This window comes from Rhinolophus sinicus, chromosome 3 (genome assembly GCF_057876585.1).
Source record: "Rhinolophus sinicus isolate RSI-liver-muscle chromosome 3, RSI-T2T, whole genome shotgun sequence".
NCBI lineage: Eukaryota > Metazoa > Chordata > Mammalia > Chiroptera > Rhinolophidae > Rhinolophus > Rhinolophus sinicus.
In genome coordinates this window covers 138,257,164-138,280,299 of record NC_142503.1, presented here as the reverse complement: position 1 = coordinate 138,280,299, position 23,136 = coordinate 138,257,164, and the positions used below count along the sequence as shown (strand labels likewise).

General features: G+C 56.4%; 2 protein-coding genes across 3 annotated transcripts; one reads left to right on the top strand and one right to left on the bottom strand.

Annotated features, from left to right (window-relative positions):
- The first annotated feature begins 945 nt into the window (after positions 1-945).
- Positions 946-9,005, top strand: LTK (leukocyte receptor tyrosine kinase). The gene is given in 23 exon segments (XM_088797154.1): positions 946-2,041; positions 2,129-2,327; positions 2,692-2,809; positions 2,951-3,097; positions 3,310-3,395; positions 3,397-3,464; positions 3,542-3,579; positions 3,581-3,695; positions 4,462-4,560; positions 4,957-5,031; positions 5,034-5,105; positions 5,548-5,643; positions 5,915-6,011; positions 6,013-6,108; positions 6,647-6,737; positions 6,873-6,929; positions 7,116-7,253; positions 7,349-7,425; positions 7,563-7,655; positions 7,760-7,861; positions 7,966-8,100; positions 8,176-8,266; positions 8,366-9,005. Coding segments are annotated over 23 exon segments (3,045 nt in total). The 5' UTR covers positions 946-1,371; the 3' UTR covers positions 8,651-9,005.
- An 87-nt stretch (positions 9,006-9,092) lies between these two features.
- On the bottom strand, positions 9,093-17,832 carry ITPKA (inositol-trisphosphate 3-kinase A). Of its 2 annotated transcripts, none has more exons than XM_019725449.3 (7): positions 17,039-17,832; positions 11,140-11,236; positions 10,839-11,055; positions 10,489-10,693; positions 10,162-10,263; positions 9,802-9,873; positions 9,093-9,648 (listed from the first exon to the last, which is right to left on the bottom strand). In XM_019725449.3, exons 1-7 carry the CDS (start codon positions 17,525-17,527, stop codon positions 9,445-9,447), a joined length of 1,386 nt encoding a protein of 461 aa, XP_019581008.2. In that variant the 5' UTR covers positions 17,528-17,832; the 3' UTR covers positions 9,093-9,444. The 2 variants fall into 2 exon arrangements, with proteins under 2 accessions (XP_019581008.2, XP_019581007.2); XM_019725448.3 differs by having other exon boundaries at positions 9,093-9,686; positions 17,039-17,558.
- Positions 17,833-23,136: the final 5,304 nt, after the last annotated feature.

Sequence of the window (23,136 nt, the reverse complement as noted above, 5' to 3'; positions counted from 1 at the left end):
TAGAGAGAACGCACTCCCCATAAGTGGAGCTGCTGAACACAGAATTGTACAATAGGTTTTATTAAGCAACTATTGTCTCTGCAAACACCCATAGTTCTCAAACTTATGAGACAAAAATCACCTGGGTAATGAGTTAAACCAGATTGCTGGTCCCTACAGCAGTATTTCTGATTCAGTAGGTCTAGGGGGAAACCCAAGAAATCGCATTTCTAACAACTTTTAGGTGATGCTGATGCTCCTTTTGGCTCAGTCACACTTGAGAACCATTGGCTTACAGGGACCTTGCAAAGTAAATTCTGTGAGCTCATAGCAGAATGTCTACAGCATTAAATAAGGCATGGGTACCACAGTTTTTGCAAAATTACTGTTGTGCCTACATCTAGCAGTATATAATCAGAGACCAAGTAGCTAACTACTATACCTTCTTTTTTTCCCAGTGTTTTATATTAAACATAGGCTCCAGCCTTAATTAAAATTAGTATTTTGAGCAAAAGGGTGAGGAAGACAAAACCATCTGAAAGTAAAATGTCTCTCACAGTTGTAGGGTGCCTTGCAGTTTACAGAGCAATTTCCCTCCCTATGATTTTATAGGTTGTAGGGAAACTATCTTGGGACAGTTGTGACCTGTGCACCATTGCCCGGTGACCAGGGATGCTCGTGCAGTACTAGCACTCAGATCTGACCTCAGGACCCAGGCTTTCACCCCATCTCAGTGAGAAGCTGTGCACCGAGTTAAACAGGCAGTGGAATTGAATGAGGTGAAGCCCCTGAGCTCCATGTTTCTGAGAGTGTCAGGAAGCGCAGCCTTGCAGTGACAAAGTCACTGAAAGACACAAGTAATGGCAAGTAATGATGCCTTCCTGGGGGCAGTTTAAAGAGCACTTCTCATGTGTAATCACCTTGGCCATCACCAATGAAGCACAGACAGGCCACTGCCCCTGACATGAGAGACCTAGAAGCCAACTTGGGGTGTCTGGGACGTGGCTCACCACTTGCTCGTGCTCCTGCCTCGAAAGGGTAGGGGCATTTTTCCCCCTACCTCCTACCCACCCCATTCGCTGGGGCAGCTGGCAGCAGACCCAATGGCTGGGGACTGAGAGCCCTTGGGTGGGTGGCTTCGCAAGGCTCTTCCGGGAAGCCTCGGGACCTATCTGCCCGCTCGCCCCTCCCTTCCCCTCCTTCCACATCCCGGGGTCTGAGATGGGAGTGGTCATGCCGGCTTTAGGACCCGGCAATGTCTAACAAGCGCTGGACAGTCCTATAAGCGGCGGTCAGGGCCGAAGCGACAGGGTCTCAGCCGGCAACCTAGCTGCGGCGGGCGTAAAGGGCGATGGACCGCTCCGGCCAGCTACCACTGTGGCTCCGAGCTGCATGCAGGTAAGTGCTTTCTGGCAGTCAAGGAACTGTCCCGCCAGGCTTGGGGAAGGCGGTCGCGACAAACTGGACCCCAGTGGCCCCTTGCGGCCAACGCTCCGGATGGGTGCTTGGGAAGTGCGGGCGGAGAAACCAGGTGCTTGCCTGAAACCGAGGATCCCCATCACGCAGAGGGAAGGGGGAACAGGCCCTGGGGACTCAGCACAGCCTGGGGACCGGACCACCAAGCTTAGTCGAGGAAAGGATGGGGGTTGGGGGCTGCAGGACCGAGCTCAGTGCGACTCCCAAGTCATTCACTGGGAGGGGCTCGCCAGGAAACTTACAAAGGTATCAGCGGACACGCAAGCGGGGATTCAGCTACCAAAGTTGGGTTGGGGCCGGCTTCTAGGCGCTGGTGTGCACCCGCTGGGTGGGGTTAGCGACGTGGCCGCGAGAGGCAAGACTGGCGGTCAAAAGGTTCTCTATCTCTATCTCCCATTAACATCCTGCCCCCTCTTCCAACAGCGCGGTCACCCTGTCACCTTTCAGGAACCACTTTTTGCTCCAGCTCCGAGTCCCAGGCTCCTTTTTTTGCCATTCTCATCCGCGCCAGCTCCAAGGCCCCCGGACCCCAACATCACCGCCCCGCTTAGCGGCTTGGAGCCAGCCTCTCCCCTAACTCTCTCAGGTGAGTTGAACGCTCCCTCTTCCCTTAGCTCACCATACCAGGCCGGGGCAAGTGAGCTATGACCCGTTCCTCCCTCCCTGCTTCCAGACCTGGAGGGGCCTTGGCAGTTCTCCACCTGTGGTGCCCGCGGACCGCGCGGGCCCACACAAACACAGTGCGACCGGGCTTATGCTGGCAGCAGCGTGGTGGTGACAGTGGGGGCCGCCGGGCCTCTGAGAGGCATGCAGTTGTGGCGGGTGCCAGGCTCCGGCCAGTACCTGTAAGTGCGGAGCGGGGATAGAGGTGGGTGGTGACTCGTGAGTCTGAGGTTCTACCATCAGGGGAAGGAAGGCCGTGCACACCACACTGCATCTTAGGGTATTACTCAGAAGCCTGTTCCCACCAAGCAGAGGACTCCTAACCAGCGGCAGCTCCAAGGAGTGGCTTAAGCACCCCCATATCCATTATGCCTCCTAAAATAAATGTAAAATCTAAATGTATGGTGTGTAAACTTATTCTTCCCGTCCCTTCAAAATCGACTACGACCTCTAAGACCCTACGATAAGAATTTCTGGAGTCGCCTCTGTCACCAACCTCTGCCCCGGATGAGCGGCCCCAGGACCCAAGGTCGAGGCCCGGGGACTCAGCACTAGCTTTTCGCAGGATCTCAGCCTACGGAACCACCTGCTACGGGCGCATGGCGTCTTCCTCTCAGCGGTCTTCTCCCTTGGTCACAGGGAAGCGCTTTACATCCTCGTGGGGCAGCAGGGAGAGGACGCCTGTCCCGGAGCAAGCAGAGCCAGTGGGACGGGGGCTCAAGCGCCCCAGGGCGAGGGCTGGGTGAAGGGTGGGGGCGCTCTTCCGTGTTCAGATCTCAGTACTGCGAGGGGAGGGGCCGGGGTCCAGTAGATTGGAGCCCGATGCCCGCAGGGGAGCCAGGAGAGCCAGCTCGTCTGTCTCGGAGAGTCTCGGGTCCCTGAGGAGCACTCAGCTATGGATGGGACTGAAGGGGTTCGGGGACCGCGGCGCTGGGCGGGAGGCGGCGGCGGGGGCGGGGGCGCGACCTACGTCTTTGGGGTAAGGGTTTGCCCCCTACGCTCAGCGTTGAGATCCCAAACCTCCGCCCTCGGGCGCGCGCACACATGAACTCTACGCACTTGGGGTCCCAAAGTCCGTGGGCCTGGCTAGGAGCCCCTTCCCCTACTCCAGCTCCGGGGGCCCTTTCCCAGTGACCGGTGCTTACTCGACGGCTGGAGAGCGCGCCCCCGAACGCTCTGCTGGCCCGGGAGCTGCGCGCCGGCAAGCTGGAGCCGCTGCTGGTGGCGGCGGGAGGAGGCGGTCGGGCCTATTTACGGCGGCAGGACAGAGGCCGGACTCGCCACCACCGAAAAACTGGAGAGCCGCTCGGCGGCGCCCGGGAGCAGCGGGAGAGGCGGGGCGGCAGGTGAGAGCCCGGGGCCGCGGGGAGAGGAAGGCTTGCTCTCCATCCCCGCTGCCCGCCATCCTGCTCTTGCTCGGCAGGTGGAGGGGGCGGCTTGACGTCGCAGGCCCCATCTCCGGCAGGTCGGCCGCTCACTGCGAGAGGGAGCGGAGGGCAGTCATGGCTGCCCAGAGGCCTGGGCTATGCTTGGCTGGGCCGCAGCTGGAGGCTTCGGGGGCGGCGGCGGCTACCAGGGTAGGTGTGCCATTGGGGAGGGCAGTCGGACAGCCTCCAGGGTGAAGTGAGGTTAGAGCCTTAGAACAGGCCGAGTCCCTCAGAAGAATGGGTGAGAAAGGTGTTGAGTCTAGGCCACAGCAGGTAGAACAATAGCTCTTAGAAAAAGAGGTCAGATAGGTTGCAAATCACACATGCAGACTGGACTCCCTAGATTTTCATTTAAATCCAGGACCTTTTCCATCAGGCCCAGGAACAACACATCCCCTGCTTGTTCTGCAGCAGTCGCAGGAACTTAGAGCTGGCTGAATTAGCAAGCTGAGCAGACAAGCAGAAAAGCAGAGAGTTTGTCAGTAGTTCCCAAAGTGTGGTCCCTGAACCGGTAGCATGAACACCACATAAGAAGTTGTTAGAAATGAAAATTCTCAGTCCATCTCCAACCTACTGTATCAGAAACTGAGGACATGAGAGGGTCCCAGCCATCTGTATTTTAATCAGTCCCCTAGGTGATTCTAATACACTCCAGAGTTTGGAAACCTCTGATGTAAGAAACAAATATATTTATATATATGAAATGATGACTCCCTCCCCACCCCTCTGGTTCCTGACTCCTACTTGTGAACTGGCCACACCTGTATTGCAATGCTTGTGCAGAGGAGGCCACCTGGGATTTCCACTGGGAGATTCCAGTTTCCCCACTGTTCATAAGCGTACTTTCTAGCTGTAAGGCATCTTCCCTTTCTCCCCCCATTGTGTAGCCCAATCTTCTATCACTTTCAATTTCCAGGGGGTGATGCCTCAGAGAATGACATCCTCTGGGCTGATGGGAAAGATGGGGTATCCTTCCTACACCCCAGCACTGAGCTCTGCCTGCAGCCCCTGGCAGGTATTGGCCCCTACCCCCCACCTTTCAGCCTGGCCTAGCCCTTTTCCGCAGTCTCTGAGCCCACTCCCATCTGAGTCACCAACTCAGCCCAGGGAACTACCTGCTTCTTGCACAGCACAGGAATATTTTGGAATTTGGGCTGTTAGTTGTGATGCCAGCATGGGGCATTCTGAGGTGCTTGTCAAGTATCTCCTTGCTATGAATTCTCCTCAAATATCTGCGAGCTTAGGGATTCCAGAAGAGGAAGTATGCAGAAAGTCCCCAAGCCCTTCCACCCACCCTTAAATGCCTGGCTCTGCTCCTTGTTCCAAAGTCCAGGGCTAGAATTAAGCATGTGGCTGGAAAAAGTATGTATGTTCCCGGTCCTCACCCTGCAATATCGGTTCTTACTCATAGTCACAGAGAGCCATGGAGAAGTGGAGATCCACCTGCACCTCAATTGCAGTCATTGCCTTTTGAAAGACTGCCAATGGCAGAGCTCCACTTGGCCAAATGCATGTGCCCAGAGGGCATGGAGCTAGCCATGGATAATGTCACCTGCATGGGTATGTTCTGCTTTTGTCCAAGGTCTGGACTTCTGGGGCCATGGGCTGGGAGGAGCTGTAGGGTACTGGGAACATTGCCTGCTGTGTGCCAGGCCCTGTGTTGGGTGTGGGCAGGAGATTGGAGATGCAGCAGTGTGTGCTCTGCCTTCATAGAACATATAGTCTAGTGTGGGAGGGGTCATATCTCTCTGGATCTATATAGATATATAGATCTATCTATATATGTCTAGATATAGGTATATATTAAAGTGACGTGATTGCCATGGGGGGGATGTAAAGTGTTTTAGGGGTTCTCAGGAGGGAGAGGTTGTATTTGTTGAGATAAATTAGAAAAGCATGATGGAAAAGTGAACACTTGAGTTGAGTCTTGAGGCAAGGGTAAAACCTGGGGTAGAGGGATAGAGAGGAGCTTCCCACTGGAGCTGTCTCTCTTTCTCCCTAGATCTGCCCACCCACCCAGGCCCTGTGGTTCTATTGGTGGCTGTGGTGGTGACCTCTACACTGAGCCTCCTTATGGTATGTGGGGTCCTGATTCTGGGTCTGAAGCATCCAGCAGGCATGGCTGATTCACCTCTCCACTGAGCTGTGTGGGGGTCCCAGGGACAGAAATGGCTGATTTCAGGCCCCTATTTCCAGCAGAGCAGCAGTGGATTCCTCTGGGGTTCTAAGCAGCAGCTGGGGTTGGCCTGGGGAAAACATTTGCCTTAAAGGGCATCTGGAGAGGTATCCTGGGCAAGGGTGGGGGGAGGCAAAGCAGGGTGGGCCTGATGGGCAGGTAGAGAGTGTGCCATTGCTCCTCCCGCCCTCAGTGAACCCTAAGAAGAAGCAGGACCTTTGGGGGACAAGGCTGCCAGGCCCTGAGCTTGAGCTGAGAAAGCTTCGAACCTCCACCATCAGGCCTGCCCCATCCCCACTACTGCCATGTGGGGCTTGGCAGGGCCCGGTCCTGGCCTCTGCCCCCAGGGCTTACTGAGGTTTCCCCAGCTAATGTCACGCTGCTCAGGTGAGTCTTCTCCTTCCTTCTGAGAACTTTGCACTCTGAATCCTCACCCCACCCATCCCCAGACCCCCACATTCCCAACTCCCTGCTGTGGTGACTTATGGATCCCAGAGAGCAGCTGGCCCAAACCTCATGTGTAGAGGAGATAGAGGCACGAGAAGCTCCAAGAGGGAGAGTGATTTGTCCAGGGTCAGCAGTCATCCCAATTCTGGGATTATAGGGACCCTAGGATATGATTCCTTTGGAGCAAGGGCTGCCTCCATCCCACGGTGTTTGCAAGGAACTGAGGGAAGGCCTCATAGACTCCCACCCCCACCTTGACCCCACACCTGTCCTCTCTTCTGCCTGGGCTCTGTGCCAGTCAACACTGCCTCTGCAGGGCTTGTAGGTGGGGCACGCCATGATGCGGAGAGAGAGCTCTACCCTCAGATAAGGTCAGCGGGGCAAGAAGGGGGGCAAGGGAGGCACAGGAGACACTATACTCTCTAGGACCCTCCCTCAGGCTCAGCTACCCATTCCCTCCCAACCTGTCTTCCTGCAGAGACCTGGGCCGTGGTACCTTTGGAAAGGTCTATGAGGGACGGGTAATTGGCCTTCCTGGGGACCCCAGCCCCCTGCAGGTGGCTGTCAAGGTGAGAGGGGTAGGACTTCTAGTGGAGGGTAGGAGAATAGGGCTGTACGGAGGGAGAAACATGTTCTGGAGCCAGGGTAAACCCACCCTCCGGAAGTGTCCAGGGAACTCAGCTCTGTGCCCCTTCCCTCCCCAGACCCTGCCAGAACTCTGCTCTCATCAGGATCGTTGGGATTTCCTCATGGAGGCACTCATATCAGGTGCACCTGGGGCCGGCCGGGGTGGAAGGTGTGGGGGAGGCACCAGGACTGCCTGCAGGAACAGCCTCTCTTCACCCTGGGGCTGAAAGGGAGCAAGTCTAGGGACACAGGTCCCCTCCAGTTTTGGGGAACCTAGAGCATGGTTTCTCTCTCTGCCGGTGATGGGATATATGTACCACCCGCCTAGCAAGTTTAGCCATCAAAACATTGTGCACTGTGTGGGCCTCAGCCTCTGGGCTGCCCCTCGCCTGATTCTGCTGGAGTTGATGTCTGGAGGGGACATGAAGAGTTTCGTGAGGCACAGCCAGCCACACCTGGTAAGACCCTTCCCCTAGCCCTCTAGGCCCTTCTAAAGACCCTGTCCATGTATCCCCAAACCTGCATGGACTAATGTACCCTCTGCCCAACCCAGGGCCAGCCATCACCTCTGGCCATGCAGGATATAGCTCAGGGCTGCCACTACCTGGAAGAAAATCACTTCATCCACAGGTTGGGAGTGATCCTGGCTTGAGGGACCCCCTAACCCAAATCTCTCCCCAAGAAAGGGCCCTTCCACATAACCTTTATGAAAGTAGATCAGAGCCAGAGATTGAGTTTGGCAGTGATTTTTTTCTGCCTGACTCTAGGGACATCGCTGCCAGGAACTGCCTGCTGAGCTGCACTGGACCCAGCAGAGTGGCCAAGATTGGGGACTTCAGGATGGCAAGAGATATATACAGGTGTGGGGCCTGGGGAAGTGGGGAAGGCTTTTCTTTCTTCAAGGGAGTTTCCCAGCAGCACCCTGTGGTATTTGAACTCATAACTCCCTTCCTCCCTCCTGTAGAGACAGTTATTACCGCAAGGGAGGCAGGGCTCTGCTACCAGTCAAGTGGATGCCCCCAGAGGCCCTCCTAGAGAGCATCTTCACATCCAAGACAGACTCCTGGTGATAACACACCCTCCGTCTCCCCTGCCTTGGGCCACCTCATGTGAGGGAAGGGGAGGCTGTGCGTAGTGGGCTTCATTTAGTTCCCCTCATTCATGATGCAGGTCTTTTGGGGTACTGCTCTGGGAGATCTTCTCACTGGTCTACGTGCCCTACCCTGGGCGCACCAACCAGGAGGTGTTGGACTTTGTAGTTGGAGGGGGACGGATGGACCCTCCCAGGGGCTGTCCAGGACCTGTGTGAATATGGAGTGTTGCTCAGGGAAAGGGGTCCTTCACAGCCATGGGTGGTCACAAACTCCTGTTTCTCCCCAGGTACCGTATCATGACCCAGTGTTGGCAGCACCAGCCTGAACTCCGCCCTAGTTTTGCCAGCATCTTGGAGCGTCTTCAATACTGCACTCAGGTGTGTCCTGTGATCTGCCCTGACCATCCTGGTCTTGGGGGTCAGGAAGGAAGCCATAAAACAACACTGGCCCACTGCTCCCTTACCCTCCCATTACAGGACGCTGATGTGCTGAATTCACCCCTGCCTGTGGAGCTGGCACCCTCCCTGGAGGAAGACAGGGCTTCTCTGCTGGGGAGCAGATCTTTGGAGGGCCTACGATCCCCACAGGCCCAGGAACTGAGTCTGGAGAGCTTGAAGAGCTGGGGAGGAAGTCTCCTTGGCCCCTGGCTGCCCTCTGGCTTCAAGCTCCCCAAATCCAGGGGCCTCCAATCTCAGAACCTTTGGAATCCCACCTGTGGCTCCTGGGCTCCAGGGGGCCTCCAAGGTGAGGACTCATGCTAGGAAGGCTTCCACCCTGCACTCCTCCCCAGGCTTTTAGGTGGCTTGTTATTCCAGCAGCCTCTGTCCCTGCCCCCCAGTCTGTGCTGTGTGCTTGGGCATGTCTCAGGGTTGGACTGCACCACTGAACTTTCCATCCTGGAAACCAGCCCCAGGGCTTCTGAGGAAGAGCCTGGCCACTCCCAGCCTTTGATCTGTGGAACCAGAGGCCACCTCTCCCCCACTCTAAGTAAGGGTGGGGAGTTGAAATTGCCTCCTGCAGGAAGCCTTTTATGGATTGCCCTTCTCCCACAAGCATCCTTCATCTGGGCAGCCCCCAATCCTACAGATGCCTCTAATAAAGAGCTGTTCTCATGTCCTCCAGTGATTTGAGTGGATGTGAGGGATGCCTGGGAAGTGACAAAGGGGACCAGAGGAGGAAGGGGATGAGTCCTGAGTCGTCAAAGCTGGTGTCTTCGCGTTTTATTGGGAAGGGGAGTCCATTGTAGTGTGGGAGGTTAGACCAATAGAGCTAGTGCCTGCGACATAAAATTCATTATCTGGCCTCTCTGGAGAGGTACAGCGCCCCCTCAGCAGAGCTGGGCTGAGGAAGAAGCCCATTGTCCCAGTCTATCCCCATAAATTAGTGTCATCTGCTCTGGGCCCGCTGGGGCTTGAATGGGGAATAGCCCCAGTGCGTGCAGTGCGTCCCATTGTGGTTGGAACCTGGCCCTGCAGGACCCTGTGAGCATCCTGACCTCAGGGTTTCAGTCTCTCGTCCGCATGCATGGCGGGGACACAACCTGAAGGTCCATCTGTCAGACCAGCCGGTCAGAGCGGGGACAGGAGCCCAGCCTCATCTCTGGGTCAGGCTGGCCAGGATGCCAATGAGATTGTCCAGCCCTAGCAAATAGCCATCTTCGCGGTTGCCCTCCTCCCAGGGCCTCCGGTGGTCCAGGGTCTGGCCCTCCGGGAGGGGCGTGGTCTTGCCGAAGTCGATGAGCCACACGCCGGCGCGATGGCTGTGATCATGCACGAAGAGCAGCGAGCTGCCGATCACCTGCCGAGCCCCACTCGGTCAGGCCACGGCCCTTTCCCCCAGAAGCCCCCACCCTATTCCCGCCATAGCCCTCACAGACCACTGACCCAGCACCTGACCCTCCCCTACCTCTTACCTCGTGCCTCCTAAAGAACTCAGAAACCTCCAGGGTGTCCCGGATCTGCAGCAGGCGGTTCAGATACCTCCTCTGGAGAGGGTAGGGAGGAGAGGAGGGCAAATTAACTAAACACTAATTGAGCCTCTGCTAATATTAGGGGCATGATGCTTGCCTGGCTTGGCAAACACCGGCGTGAGCAAAGCACAAACACCCCATGTGGCGCGCAGAACAGAAGGGAAGGAACGTAAAACAATTACAACACAATGATAAATGGGAGGATGGGGGTCACGTAGGCGAGGGCAGTAGACCGGATGACCTGGGGGCACCCCTCGGTTGCAGGCTCCCCAACACCTCAGGGTTCTAGGATCCGGCGCTCACCAGCACTTCCGCATCTCCTTGCACAAAGTCCTCGAAGACGTGAGTCACTTGCTCCCGGCTTCGTGTGGTCTTGAAGTCGGTGCTGCAGGATCCGTCGGCTTTCTTAAGGAGGTGGGACAGGAAGCGTCAGGGGCCCCGTACGCACCAGAAGGGAGAAGATCAGTGAGGGCAACAGTACCTCCTGGGACATTGGAAGCCAGGGACAACAAGACACCCCCGGAGGGTGCCTCTGATTGGGGCGGGGGTGCGACATGGAGGGCAGACCCCGCGCTACGGGCTGTGGTAGAGGAAAGGCCGGGACTGGGCAAAGCGGGGCGGCCGGCCCACCTTGATGCCCTCGATGCGGAAGCCGAGCGTGGTGCTGGAGCTGATGCCTTCTCGCCACTGCATGTAGCGCGGCTTGGTGATGGCGCGCTGCGCGTGCTCCTCCTCAGTGGGCGCTGCAGGGTCCACCGCCAGCATCTTTTTGTACATGTCCTTCCGCAGCTTGGGCCGCTCGCGGGCTTTGGTCAGCTCCTCTTCCAGGTAAGTCCTAGGGAGGCGCAGGCAGCAGCGGGGCGTGAGCGGGCGCACCCCCGGGCCCTGTCGAGCACCGCCTTGCATACCGGGTAGAACTCTCATCCCCGCCCTGGGCCCCTGCCCAGTGGTCTCCGCCCAGCCCCGCAGGGCTTGTGTACCTGACGCCCATCTTGCAGTCAAGTACGCAGGGCCCGTCGAAGCCGTGGAGCAGGTCCTGCAACTGCAGGTAGGTCTCGCCGTCACGCTCCACCACGCCGTGGAAGGCGGGCACGCAGCCGCGCAGCGCGTCGGCCATCAGCCGCGCCAGGCAGTAGCGCTCGGGCTCCGAGCTGCGCTTGAGAATCAGCCCGCTGGTGCCTGCCGCCTTGAAACTCCCTGCAGACCCGCACCAGTTAGCGCTGCTTAGTCCCTCCCTCCCAGGGGCACCCACTACCCGGGCCGCGCCTGCCGCGTGCTCACCCGTGTGTCCAGCCAGTTGCACCCAGGAGTAGCGCTTCTTGAAAGGGCTGATGACTGGCAGATTCACCATGGTCCGGATCTTCTGCCAGTGGCTTTTCTGAAAGCAACACGGCCTCAGTCTGCATGTCCCGCGTCTCAGCAGTGCATAAGCTCTCCCTCCACTGGGACAGGGTGTCCGACCCGCCACCCCGTCCCACCGCGAGCAGCTCGGGCCCCAAGATTCATTCATTCATTCACTCAGGGAAAGTTTACTGTGCGCTTGTGTGGACACTGAGACGCACAGGGTGGTGACAGATATCCAGCTTCTCAAAAGAGCTGAGAAGAGCCCTGGATCTGGCGTCAGACGGCTCAGGTTTGCATCCCAGTTCTGCGGCTCAAAAGCTGCGTGGGCAGGTTACTAAACTTCTCTGTCGAGGTTTTAGAACTATGTAAGCATGAGATTCACCTGATGGTCACCTTTGTTAAAAATGTAGATTCTCAAGCTTACCGCAGGTAAATTCTGAGGGGCTCTGGGGTGTGACCAAAAAAAATGCATGTCTACCAATGCCTGAGGATATTCTGGAGCCTGAGAAACAAGCCTCTAAGCCTCAGTTTCTTCAACTGTAAAATGGGAAATAGCCACTCTTAACTGTTGTGAGTAGTAAATGAAGCTTGAGGCAGGCTCTCCCCTAAAACCATTTCTTGGCATGAAGCAGAAGCTGAACAAATCTGGATTCTTGATTCATTCACTTGGGACCATAGGTTCCTCTCATTTAGGGAGACAAACACAAAAACAAACCTTTACAAAGGCCCAGGGCAGGGAGGCCACCCTGGCAGAACCTGGAGACAAAAAATGGCTTGGGGGCCCCCAAATCCTCTGCTACCCCTGGATGCCATATCACTCCTCACCAGTTGGCAAAATCCAGGGCACCTTTGATCCTGATCTGGACCCAGTCATCTGAGCTTTGGAAATGGGATGCAGAGCTGAGGGCCTGTCATCTTAGATGAAACTGAGAAGGAAATATAGACTTTGGTGTACCTCTTGCCTCATGCCCATTGCTTCTGGCCTCTACCCAATCCTGAGAGCATCTTCTGGACCTTTCCGCTTCCCACCCAAAACTCATCATTCCTATGTCTGCAGGTTTGCTCATCCAAACTGTGTGTCTGCTGCCTCCTCCCAGGGGTGCCTGCCTTTTAGAGGAGTTACCCATGTGTGCTCCCGGGACTGGAACCCAGGGAATCCAGCCTCCTTGACGAGAGGGAGTTCTAAGAGGGAAAGGGAGAACTGGAGTAGTGGCGGAAGCAGGGGAAGGCTGCTGACCATTAAACCCTTTCCCATGGGAAGGGGACGGGGTTTAGTGACAGAGCACTGGATGTGGAGTCAGGAGTTTGTTCTAGTCCTGGCTCTGTCCCTTTCTGGCTCAGTGAGTCCAGGTGAGAATTTCATCTGTGTGAGCTCGTTTCCTCTGGGACGACATAGCTGCTGCCAGAACACAAGCCACCATTTACTGACCGCCTACTGCATGCCAGGCACTTCTCAACCTCCATGAGATAGCATTGCTCCTGCTTTTCTACTGCAGTCCCTAGTCCCTACATGGCACACTGGGGTGTGATCACATGTTCAATCTCCAGGGATCTGGGGGTGTAGTGAGAAACAGCCCACTAGAAGCATGACATCTCCTTCAAAACTCCCTTTTTTACTCTTTAAATACATTCAAGGTCTGCATTATGCTGTATAATAAATCCAAGTTTTATTATAAAACTCTCCCACCTCCAAATCCTCAAATAAAATTCTGGGAAGAATGTGCCATGTGTATTCAGCAGCACCATCCTCTACTCTCTTCTCCCACACTCAGTTTGAGAATCATCAAGATGACGATGCACACGCACAGCAAATGCATGAGGTGGTGGCATTATTGCCCATTTACCGAAGGAAATTGAGCCTCAGAGGAGTTAGCATGCCTTCACTCCCTGCCTCCAGCCTCCCCGGTCTCCGGCTTAAAGTCTCTAGCAGCCCAACCCCCTCCCCATGTTCCAATTGCCCCAGCAAGTTCCAAAGTCAATCTGCCACCCTGACTTCCTTTGGCAGTCACATGGGACCCTCGATGAGAAAGACCTCTGTGCTAGGTGAAGTGATTTGCAGCCACAAGATGGTGTTTTGATCTCTGAGGAAACACTGAGATTGGCCTGGGGACCCACTCTGTTGGCTGAACACCTTTGGCTTCATCCAAAGGAATGGGTTTAATGGTGGGGCTTCAAGCAGCTTTAGGGGCCTACTGGAAGAACGTGGGGGAGAGTGGGGCCAGAGTGGAATTAATTAGGGGGCACATCTATTTCTGTAGCCAGCCCAGTGGTAGAGGGTTGCAGCCTTGGGTGAGGTGAGATGGGAGAACTGAATTATCCTATCTTCTGGGATCATGTGGGAGCAGTGAGTGGGGCTGGAAGGTGGAAGGTGGACCTGGTAGAAGAGGATTTAGGACCTGCAGCCCTGGACTACTGCCACTTGATTGATGTGTGATAACACAGCATCGACTTGCTCCCAAGCTGAGGTAAAATGGGATCATCACCTACTCTCCCTGCCCCAATTTTGAGAGGATCATATCAGCCAAGAGCAGCAAAGAGTAAGCCTGGTTCTAATCATGCAAGTTACAAAGGGCTTTCATACCCAAGTGAGCCCTCCCAGCCACCTCCTGAGGTTGGTATGACAGGATTTTGCTCCCCTGAGAATAACAGAAATGGTCAAACATGGAAGGAGTTGATGCAAGTGTCATGGAACTCACTGCTATCTTCCATCTTAGGGAGCTACCTCCCCCAGGAAACAATGCATACAAAGATGCATGTCTCCAAAAAGACTCTTGAAGAATCATTCTTTGGTGGGTGGGTGGGTGAGTGGGTGGGGATTTGAGCACATGAACAAGAGCAGGGAAGACATTTTTGAGCAGGTAAGGCTTTTCTTGCCTGGATATATCAGAAATCAGATTATGTTACCGAGTGAAATCTAGCTGAAAAGAGGGCCAAAGCCCCATCCTCTGACCCAGGCTACTCCCCACAGAAGTCTGCGAAACCAGCTCACAGCCAGAGGCTACCCAGGCATCTTGGGACAAAAAGCCCAGGAAAGCTCACCCGTGTGAGTCTTTGATAAAGCCACAGGAGGACCCTCTGATAATTCCTCACCCCTGGAGCTAGACAAGGAGCATCTCTCTCTGGGCAGGGCTTGCCTGCACACTAGCCTCTGACGCTCCTTTGTCTAAGCTCCATTTGGAAGACCTGAGGACTCCTGCTTCTTATATCACAGCAAATACTAGGTGTACCTTCTGCCAGAATGGACCCTGTGCTCTCTTTGGTACTCAACCCCATACTTCCTGACTCCCACTCCCCACCTCCAGCCATCCAGTCACTGGCTGATGTTCTCTACCTGCCCAGCCTCCTCCCCATGTTCCCATTGCCCTATCAAACTAGCACTCCCTGTGGTAGTGGTGGTGGTGGTAGTGGTGGTGAAAGCAATCAGTTTAAATTTATAAAATCATTTGCACTAAGGTATAAGTGACCCACGACTTCACCCTCCCAGGGGCATTTACTTTTTAAAAAGGAAGTCAGTTAACCTAAATTCTGCTCTATAATTAGTGAAAAGTGAAGTATGGGAATTCTGGGTCCAGGACAGGATGGCATCCAGGTCTCCTTACCCATCCTGGAGCACTGAGAAAAGAGAACCAGGAGCCAAACACCTTCTCTTCTGCTACAGCAACACCCCAAAATTGTTTTAAGAGGCATGCAAGGCCTAAAAATGCAGTCATGCCAGCTGCCCTTGGGGATAGGGCACCAATTCCTCCCCTGGCCTGTATGGGTTTCCCTGCCCACGACTTTTCCCTCTACTAGAGGAAAGGCCCAGGGAGGGAGGCAGGCTGTCCAGTCCCTACTACCTTGGAGGGAGCCCAGCTCCACGCTCTGGGCAGGCTGTGCGGGGCTCCTAGGAGGAGAATGGGAAGGACGTATGTGCCTGGCAGAGGCAAGGTACAGCCTTCCCCGGCCTCTTGCTCCCGCTATTCGCGCTATGTACCCAGGCCCGAGTGTAAGGGGCTGGCGATCTGGGATCTCCCGAATGCTGCCGCAGTACCCTTCTCCCAGGTACATCCTTCACCGTCTGCCAGCCCAAGGGCTCTGCTTCCTGCCTGGGGAAACCCTAAAGGCAGCCTGGGCGGGCGCACGGGGCCGCTCCCCGACCCGCCGCGAGGCAAAGTCCGCACGAGGCCCTCCCGGTAGGCCCTCCCACGCAGACGCAGGCGGCCTCTGTCAACACCCCCTGGCTTATCTGCCGCCGCCGTGGCTGTTTGCCTTCGGGGAGGCCCCGGCGGGCTGGGGGTTGGGAAGACCTGAGAGACGTAGCCTTGGAGGTGGAAGGGCCCTCAGCGGCCACCTGCTCCAGCTCCTGGCGGTGACTGGACACAGCGAGGCCCAGGGTGGGAGAGGGCGGCAGAAGACGCCCATGGCACAGCTGAGATTGGTCCTGGAATCTTGACCCCAGCCGGGCTGCCTACTTTGCACGCAGGCTTGGGCTGCTGGACCTCCTTCGCCCGCGGGCGTTAGAGGGAAGCAAGCCGGGAGGGCTGCCCGGGTGGCGCCGGCCTCAGCTGTCAGAGATTTGAGCGCGGGAGCGGTGGACCCAGAGCTACTGCTCCCGAGGCCGGGACGGGAGGAGTCCTCTCACAGTCCCACATTTCACCTCCTTGGAAACTCCTAGGCGGCACCCGCTTCCCTACACCGGTCAGGATTGCACTAGGAAAGACCATGGGTCAGGGGCACCCTTAATTTCGGGGGAGGAGAGAGGGACTTTCCGCACCTACTCTATGAGACTTTTTTCTTTTTCTTCTGGTGTCACTAACCACGCTGCCCCTCTGGGTAATGTAAGTCTCGGGGGAAACTGAGTCACGGATCTACTGTAAGTCGTTACTGTGTCTCTCCGCTGCCAATCGGAGCTCGCGGCGGAGCCCGGGTTCAGCAGGCCGGGACCGTGCCCCAGTGCTCTCCCCGCTGGGAAGACCCGGAGCCACCAGAGCCTGCGGGGCGCCCTTCGGTTCTCCCTCAGCTCCAGGGACACTTGAATAACGTGGATTTAGAGCAACTCCTTCGCACTGGCCACGGGAGTTATTTAAAGTATTTGGGCTTCGTTTAAACAAGGGGCACAAGACGGCTATCCTGGGCGCGGCGCACCCCTATGGGGCAAGCACCGGGAATGACTCCACAGCACCTAGGCCTGGATTATTCGAGGGTCAAACATGGCCTCTGACACCGGAGGCGGAGATTAGCAGGTTGATACCGCCCTTTCAGCCTCAGTTTACCTTCCCCCTGCCATAACTAGGAGCAGGAAACCCGGGAGGGCGGCGTTTCGCGGTGGGTCAGAGCTCCCAGCCCGGCGCCCCGCCCTTCCCCGCGTCCACGCCTAGTGCGGGCGCCGGGAGCAGAAGGCGGCGGTTCCCAGGCAGAGCCTGGAGCGCCGCTCCACTCCTACTCAGGAGAGGGAAACCGTGGCAACGGCGCGGGAGGGGCCGCCGCGCAGAAGAGGGGGCGGCGAGAGAGGGAGACTCGTTCGCCCCTCTCTCTCGGAGAGTTCGCGGGGCAAAGCCAACCCCTCTGATCCCCAGCCCCCGCCCCAGCCGGACCGCGTGGACGGTCACAGATTCCTCCTCACTCGCTTTCTTAGATGCCCCAGGGCCTGAGCCGAGACCTTCTGGGGAATCGGTGTGAAAATTGCCAAGGCTAGAGGTCCACCTGGCGCCTCCCTCCCCTCTATGGTCCCTGGGCAGTGAGAATCGGACCCTGGGCGGAAGGCGTTTAGGGCGGGAGTCGGACCTCAGAGCTGGAGGCTGGGTCCCCCGCGCGCAGCCCCTGCGCCCAGTGCTGGCCCCGCCCCCGCGGCCCGTACCTGACACACGTCCTCGCCGGCTTCCAGCTGCACGTTGCCGCGGCTCCTGCTCTCGCTGTCGCTCAGCAGATCGTCCTCCGAGTCCTCGGGCAGCGACGAGGAGCCAGTGGAGGAGATCGACGAGGTGGAGAGGCGGCGCGGCTGCTGCAGGTGCGACGAGCCCACGGCAGGGAGCCAGCCACCCTTCGGCTCCGGCGGCCCGGGGCTGGCCGGGGGTACATCCGGCTCCTCTGCTGTCACAGTCAGCTGCGGGATCACCGGGGCAGGGGGAGCCCGCGGAAGCCCGTTGGGGACCTGTCCCCCACGCCGCTTGGCCCCGCGGGCCCGGGGCTCCCCTGCGGCGGCGGCAGCAGCGACCGCGGCGCAGCGCGCCTCGAAGAGCAGACGCAGCTCTCCTACACTCCGGCGCGGGGCCCGCTCCAGCCCCGGGCTGCAGGGCCCCGCGCCTCCTGGCCGCGCCATGCCCGTCGGGCCCCCGGGCAGGGTCATTTCCCGGCACAAAGCCGCAGTGGAGCCCACCAGCCCGCGGCGCGGCGGGGACTGGAGACGTTCGGCGCCCGGGGCTGGAGACTGCCCCGAGGCGGAGCCTGCGCCGCAGCCAGCCTGGGCCCCGCCTCGGCCGCGCCCCCCGCCCACTCCTTTCACTTTTAGAGAAAGCGCGGGCCTCCAAGGGCCCTTGCTCTGCGGGCAAGGTTCTCTGTTGCTGAGCCCCGGGTGGCGGGGAAGCCCAGACGTCGTGGACCTAAAACCAGGGCCTGGTCCTCGCGGCCTCCCTGTGCCCGCCCTCGAGGAGACGGGAGGGGCCGCTCCGCCTCCGGGTCCTACTGCCTTCCCTGGCCTCTGGGCTGGGGAGGATTTCTCCTGCCGGCTCCAAGGCCCCTGACCCCGCAGGGGAGGAGCTAGTCCTCTTGTTCTCCCACCCAGTCCCTCGGGCTCCTTTCCGCGTTCCATCCATCCTGGGCCAAGGCTTCTAGACTTCTCCCCGGGCTTCTCTCCGCCCGGTGCCCTGTCAGTATAGTTAGTTCAAGGCCACTGGCTTTCCAAAGAAGCCTCAACCCAGGGCGTGTGCCCAAGGTGGGACTCTGTCGGGGAAACAGCTGAGACTTCCCCCCTCAAGTTCCCCCACGTACCGGCAGGCAGAGAACAAGGCCTGGGGACGGGCCCTGGATCTCTCCACTTGTCCAGGTGGAGTGCTGGGCAGCGTCCCTGCTGCTGGCTGGTGTCGCTAAGCCCCTCTTCTCCCTTTCCTTTTGGCGTTTGGGGCTTGGAGACTGCTGTGTGGCTGTAAGCAAGTCATTTCGCTCCCTTGAGCTGCTGATTCTCCTCCACAAGGTTATCCACCTCACAGGAGTGCTGTGTGAATAAAATGAAATGAAAGATGTGAAATCTCTAAAACGTTAGAATAGTTTTAGTGTGGGTGGTAGAAATAACCAGTCTCAGGTTCACCACCCTCTAAATGTGATTAGGCAAACCTCACCTGACCCACAGAGTTGGAGCTGATGTTGCTGAAGTGTTTCATGAGCACTGTGCTCATCAGGGTATTTGTCGTGGTGGGTCTTTGGCCATTTCACATGTTAGTGATCAGCTGAACTAACATGTTCAACTGTAGTAAGAAGGCTGCTTTGAGTAGAAGTATTTCACAACATTTTCTTTCCCCAAATGCCACAAGTGAGGATCCCGTATCAGGTGCCTAGTGCCTAAGGATTATTGGGGGCCCTGTGGGGAGAGTACCCCAGAAGGATGGCTTCCCATACTGATGAAGGCCAAAAGGAGGCGCGCTCCTTTTTTCATCTTCCTTCAGCCAGGATTCAAAGATGGATCAGGAGGAGAGAAAAGGAGGGTTCAGAGAGAACAGGAACCTTCAGCAAAGAAAGGAGAACTTCCTGGGAGAATTGAAGAAACAGTGGTGGCGGAAGAAGGGAAGAGAAACTCAGGGAATAGAGTGAGGGAAAGTAGGAAACAGGAGTTTGAGTACTTGAGTCCTCTGTGGAGAACCTGGGAAATGCCACATGGTTACCTCCTCTGGGATACAGCTGTCTGGAGGGGCGTGGGTGTCTGCGTGAGGGGAGCAGTCTGGAGGGGCGTGGGTGTCTGCGTGAGGGGCGTACTCTAGAGCTTGAAGGCCCAGAAACACCTGTCTCTGGCACTCACTTCTCTCCCTCCTTTGGAGCTACCCTGATCTGTGGTGGGCGCTGGGGGCAAACTCAGCCTGGGGAGAGTCAGCAAGGACCTGCCAGACTAGAAAGATTGGTACTATGCAGTGTCAGGCAGTGTCTGGGCAATGTTGGAGGCACAAGTGGGCTGGGAGCTGGGTCTCTGTCCTGGCTGCCAAGAGAAAACTCAGTGGCAATTTTAACTCAGGGTCAGCAACCAAAGAAGATTCCTTTGCCATACCTGACCAGTTGTTCCTCACTGAAAAGGTAAGGGCAAACCTGGGAATGGGTATTGACATGACAGCTAATTTCATAGACTTTTGGAGTGGGCAGAGACTTTAGATGCATCCTATCCTCCTGACTTACAATACAGGAGAACTAACAAAGGGGTTAAGTGACTCAACCAGGGAGGTTAAGGATCTTGCCCAAGGCCATACATCTAGGTGGTGGAAAAGCCAGTGTATGTCCTGCCTAGGTCCCTGACTTCTATTCCTGTGCCATGCTCAATTTCTTTCATTAACATCTTGTACTTTAGTCCCTACTTTATCCAATGAAGGCAGAGTCTGCCTCCACCTACCACAGGCAAAAAGCATAAGGGTACATATTGGGACAGAACCTGTGGGAGTCCCAGTAAGCTATGGGACAAGGTCAAGGGGCTCTCATGTCCTCCTACTTGAGAAAAGAATGACCTTTCAAATCCTGGAGTCTTGTTCTTTGTGCATCAGTTTCCCCAGTCCTTGAGGCCCCAAGTGCATAGATGTGCATTGAGGGATGTGGAGAAAATCAGACTGACCACTATGTAGATGGAGGAATGGCCTCTTTGTGCTGCAAAAAAATGGGAAATGGGGCTACTGGTTGGCTCAGTTGATTAGGGCACAGTGCTCATAAAACCAAGGTCGCCGGTTCTATTCCCACATGGGCCAGTGAGCTGCGCCCTCCACAACTAGATTGAAAACAATTGGCTTGACTTGGGGCTGATGGGTCTTGGAAAAACACACTGTTCCCAATATTCCCCAATAAAAATTTATATTAAAAAAAGGGAAATAGAAGCAAAGAAGAATGTTTCAAGGTTTTGATGGTCATTTGGTAGCTGATCTGAGATAGGCCAGGGGAGTCCCTCTGCTTTACCCACAAGGACATCATGTCTGAGGGAAGAACTGATCTTTCTTCTTCTTGTGGCAACTCAGTTCAAGGGTCCTTCTGTACCCTAGAGGCCTGAATCCTGGGGTGTCTGAGTCTTCATGCCTCTCTGTGGCCTTCAGGATTTATCAGGCCTGATGATTACACTCTTCCTGGGGGGTAACAACCCTGGGGCACTAAAACTGGGAAAGGGAGGGGCCTGGAAAATGGAGTGTGTGAGGTCAGGGTTTTCTGGGGGCCTGGTTTTATTCCCCATCTGCCTCATTTAGCGCTGCCCCTCCTCTACCCCATCTCCAGGGCAGCGCCAATAGCCCTGGGGGCAGGAACAAGGTCACAGCTCACCATCCCTTGCCAAGCACAGTGCAACCTTCTGCTTCCCAAGTCCTACAGATGGGGCCTCTCACCTGGGGGAGAAAGGGTGGAGCACAGTCTTTGACCTGACCAGTGCTCCTGAATGGGCCACTTGTTGCTTTAAGGGGATTTGAAAGCCTCCCTAGAGAGAACAGCCTCTGTGGTGTGTGTGCCCATGTGTTGGGTGAGGGTGGGGCCGAAGGAGGCAGGAAATGTTCCTCTAGACCAGATTGTATGGTGTCTCATTCTATTCAACAACTCCCAGACATGCTCTGTGGGGCTTGGGGTCCTCCAAGGGACTTTCTGACCCCAAGATTCCAATATTCTGTGATTCATTCATTCATTCACAAAGCAAACTTCCACTGAGCAGCTGCTATGAACCAGGCACTGTGCTAGGTGAAAGGGACATAGGAATGAGTACCTCCTATGATGATCCCCACCTTACTGGGAGTGGTGGTGTATCATTTTTACAGTTTTCCAGAGGAAGGAAACCAAAAAGGACCCAACCAGAAAACAGCCCCCAAGATGCCAAATGGCTGTATTTCCTCTGTTTCCAAGGGACTGTCAGTGAGAACTTGGTTGCTTCATGCAACCAATCCCCCACCCCCAACCCCTGATCAGTTGGATGCCCTTCTCTGCCCAGAACATACTAGAGAGGGGGCTGGAGGGCTGGCCAGAGCCAAGGGCCAATGGAAACTTGAGGATGGGGAAGAATTGGAGGTCTCCTTCCTCCTAGGGAGAGGCATGAATGGCTGTCTTCACCTGAAAACACCAGACCCTTTCACTTGCCTCTGGGTTTCTCATCCTCTCCATGCCATCTCTGGCCCCATAATTGATAGACTTTGTGGAAATATTCTGGGATTGGGTGCTAGGATAGTTTAGCAGGGCTAGGGATCTAGCAGTGTTCGCCGACCCTCCACCATCTGAATCACTCACGTCTAAAAATGAACAAAATGTGCCACCACACCTGTGTATGTGCAATAAGAACATTTGCCCTCCTGACAGACTTCAGAAACAAGGTTTCCCATCCCTTCCAGGAGCCTCCCTCCTCCCTTTCTTCAGAACTCAGAACCGGCAGAATCTCTCCCAGTGGCCAAGTGAAGGGAGCATCTGAGGTCAGGCACTGGCCTCTGGAGTCAAGGCAACTGCTCTAAGAACGCCCAACGTGCAATCCGCCTCTGTTCCCCCCGCCCCCGACGCTACCAACAGGGCACCTCCTTGAATCTCGAATCTCCTCTTAACCGCGGTGGGTCGGCACAGCCGCTCATTCCATTTGTGATCTCTGCCTGCCAGCATGACCTCCACCCCGGGTGCGCAGCGACCGAGTCCACGGAGCATGCTGTGGTCGGGCAGAAGCAGGAGCCAGGCCGCAGTTCCGTGGAGCTTGTGCCCCCTTAGCTTCGGCGTCGGCCGCGGGAGCGCCATGCACCAGGAGTGGGCCTGAAACCTGAGGTCCCTGCTCCCAGCGCTGGGAAGCAGCCACCGAACACGCGCGCAGACGGGGTCCATGCCCAGAGATGCGAGCGCGCGCACTGCAGACAGCCAGGCGCTGGGCCCCGAGGGGGCGAACAGAGGCCGAGGCTCTTGGCTCGTCGTGGCCTGTGCGAGCCTCGGGAAATGGGCCCGGGTCAGCTGGCCGCTTCCGTCCACAGCAGCCCTTTCTCGAGACCTTGGATAGAACCCAAAGGACGGGTAGCTGGGTTTCTACTGCGGGCCGCGTCTGCGCCGCCTGGTCTCATTCCCGCGTGCCCTACGGTCTGGGGACAGGATGGGAGGGGAGAGGTGAGGTCGAATGCCCTGGAATGAGGCAGCTGCAGCTGAACGTCCGCTTGTTCTCCCCCCACCTTCCTTCCCTCCACCACGTGTATTAGGCGTTAACTAAGTGCCAGGCGGCTCTGGGTGCTGGAGCTGCGAAAAGAAATGCGGCGACACAAGTAGCTTCCACGCTGGGGGTGGAGAAACAAATAATAGTACAGCCCGGTGAGCGCTGTGCTAGGGGGAGGCGGGGAGGGTGCGGGGGAGGTGCTTCCAAACCCAAGAGGGAGGAGGGGATCAGGGAGATCAGGGAAGGCTTCCCGGAGGAGGTGACTTTCTGCTGAGCACCAAAAGGTGAGGAATTATTCAAGGAAAATCGATGGTAGCTAGACCAGTGCATTCCAGGCCAGATGAATGTGTGTATGGCCACAAGATGCGGTCTCCGCGCCTGCTTAGCTGAGCCGTAGGTGGCTAAAAGAAAAATTTAAAGAATCTGATATTTTGAAGAAGGTGTATGTAGTCATCATGGGAAGGATCAGAATTTTGTTGGGCTTCCTTACACTTATTTCCCGGTTTTATGTTTTAATTACTCTTGGTGGTGATAGGGAGGTCGGGCTTCACAATCTTTCTGAGCCTGCTGGGGCAGACCCCGCGAGGTGGTAGCTTTTGGAGCCACTAAAAGCTGAGAAGAGGGTCGAT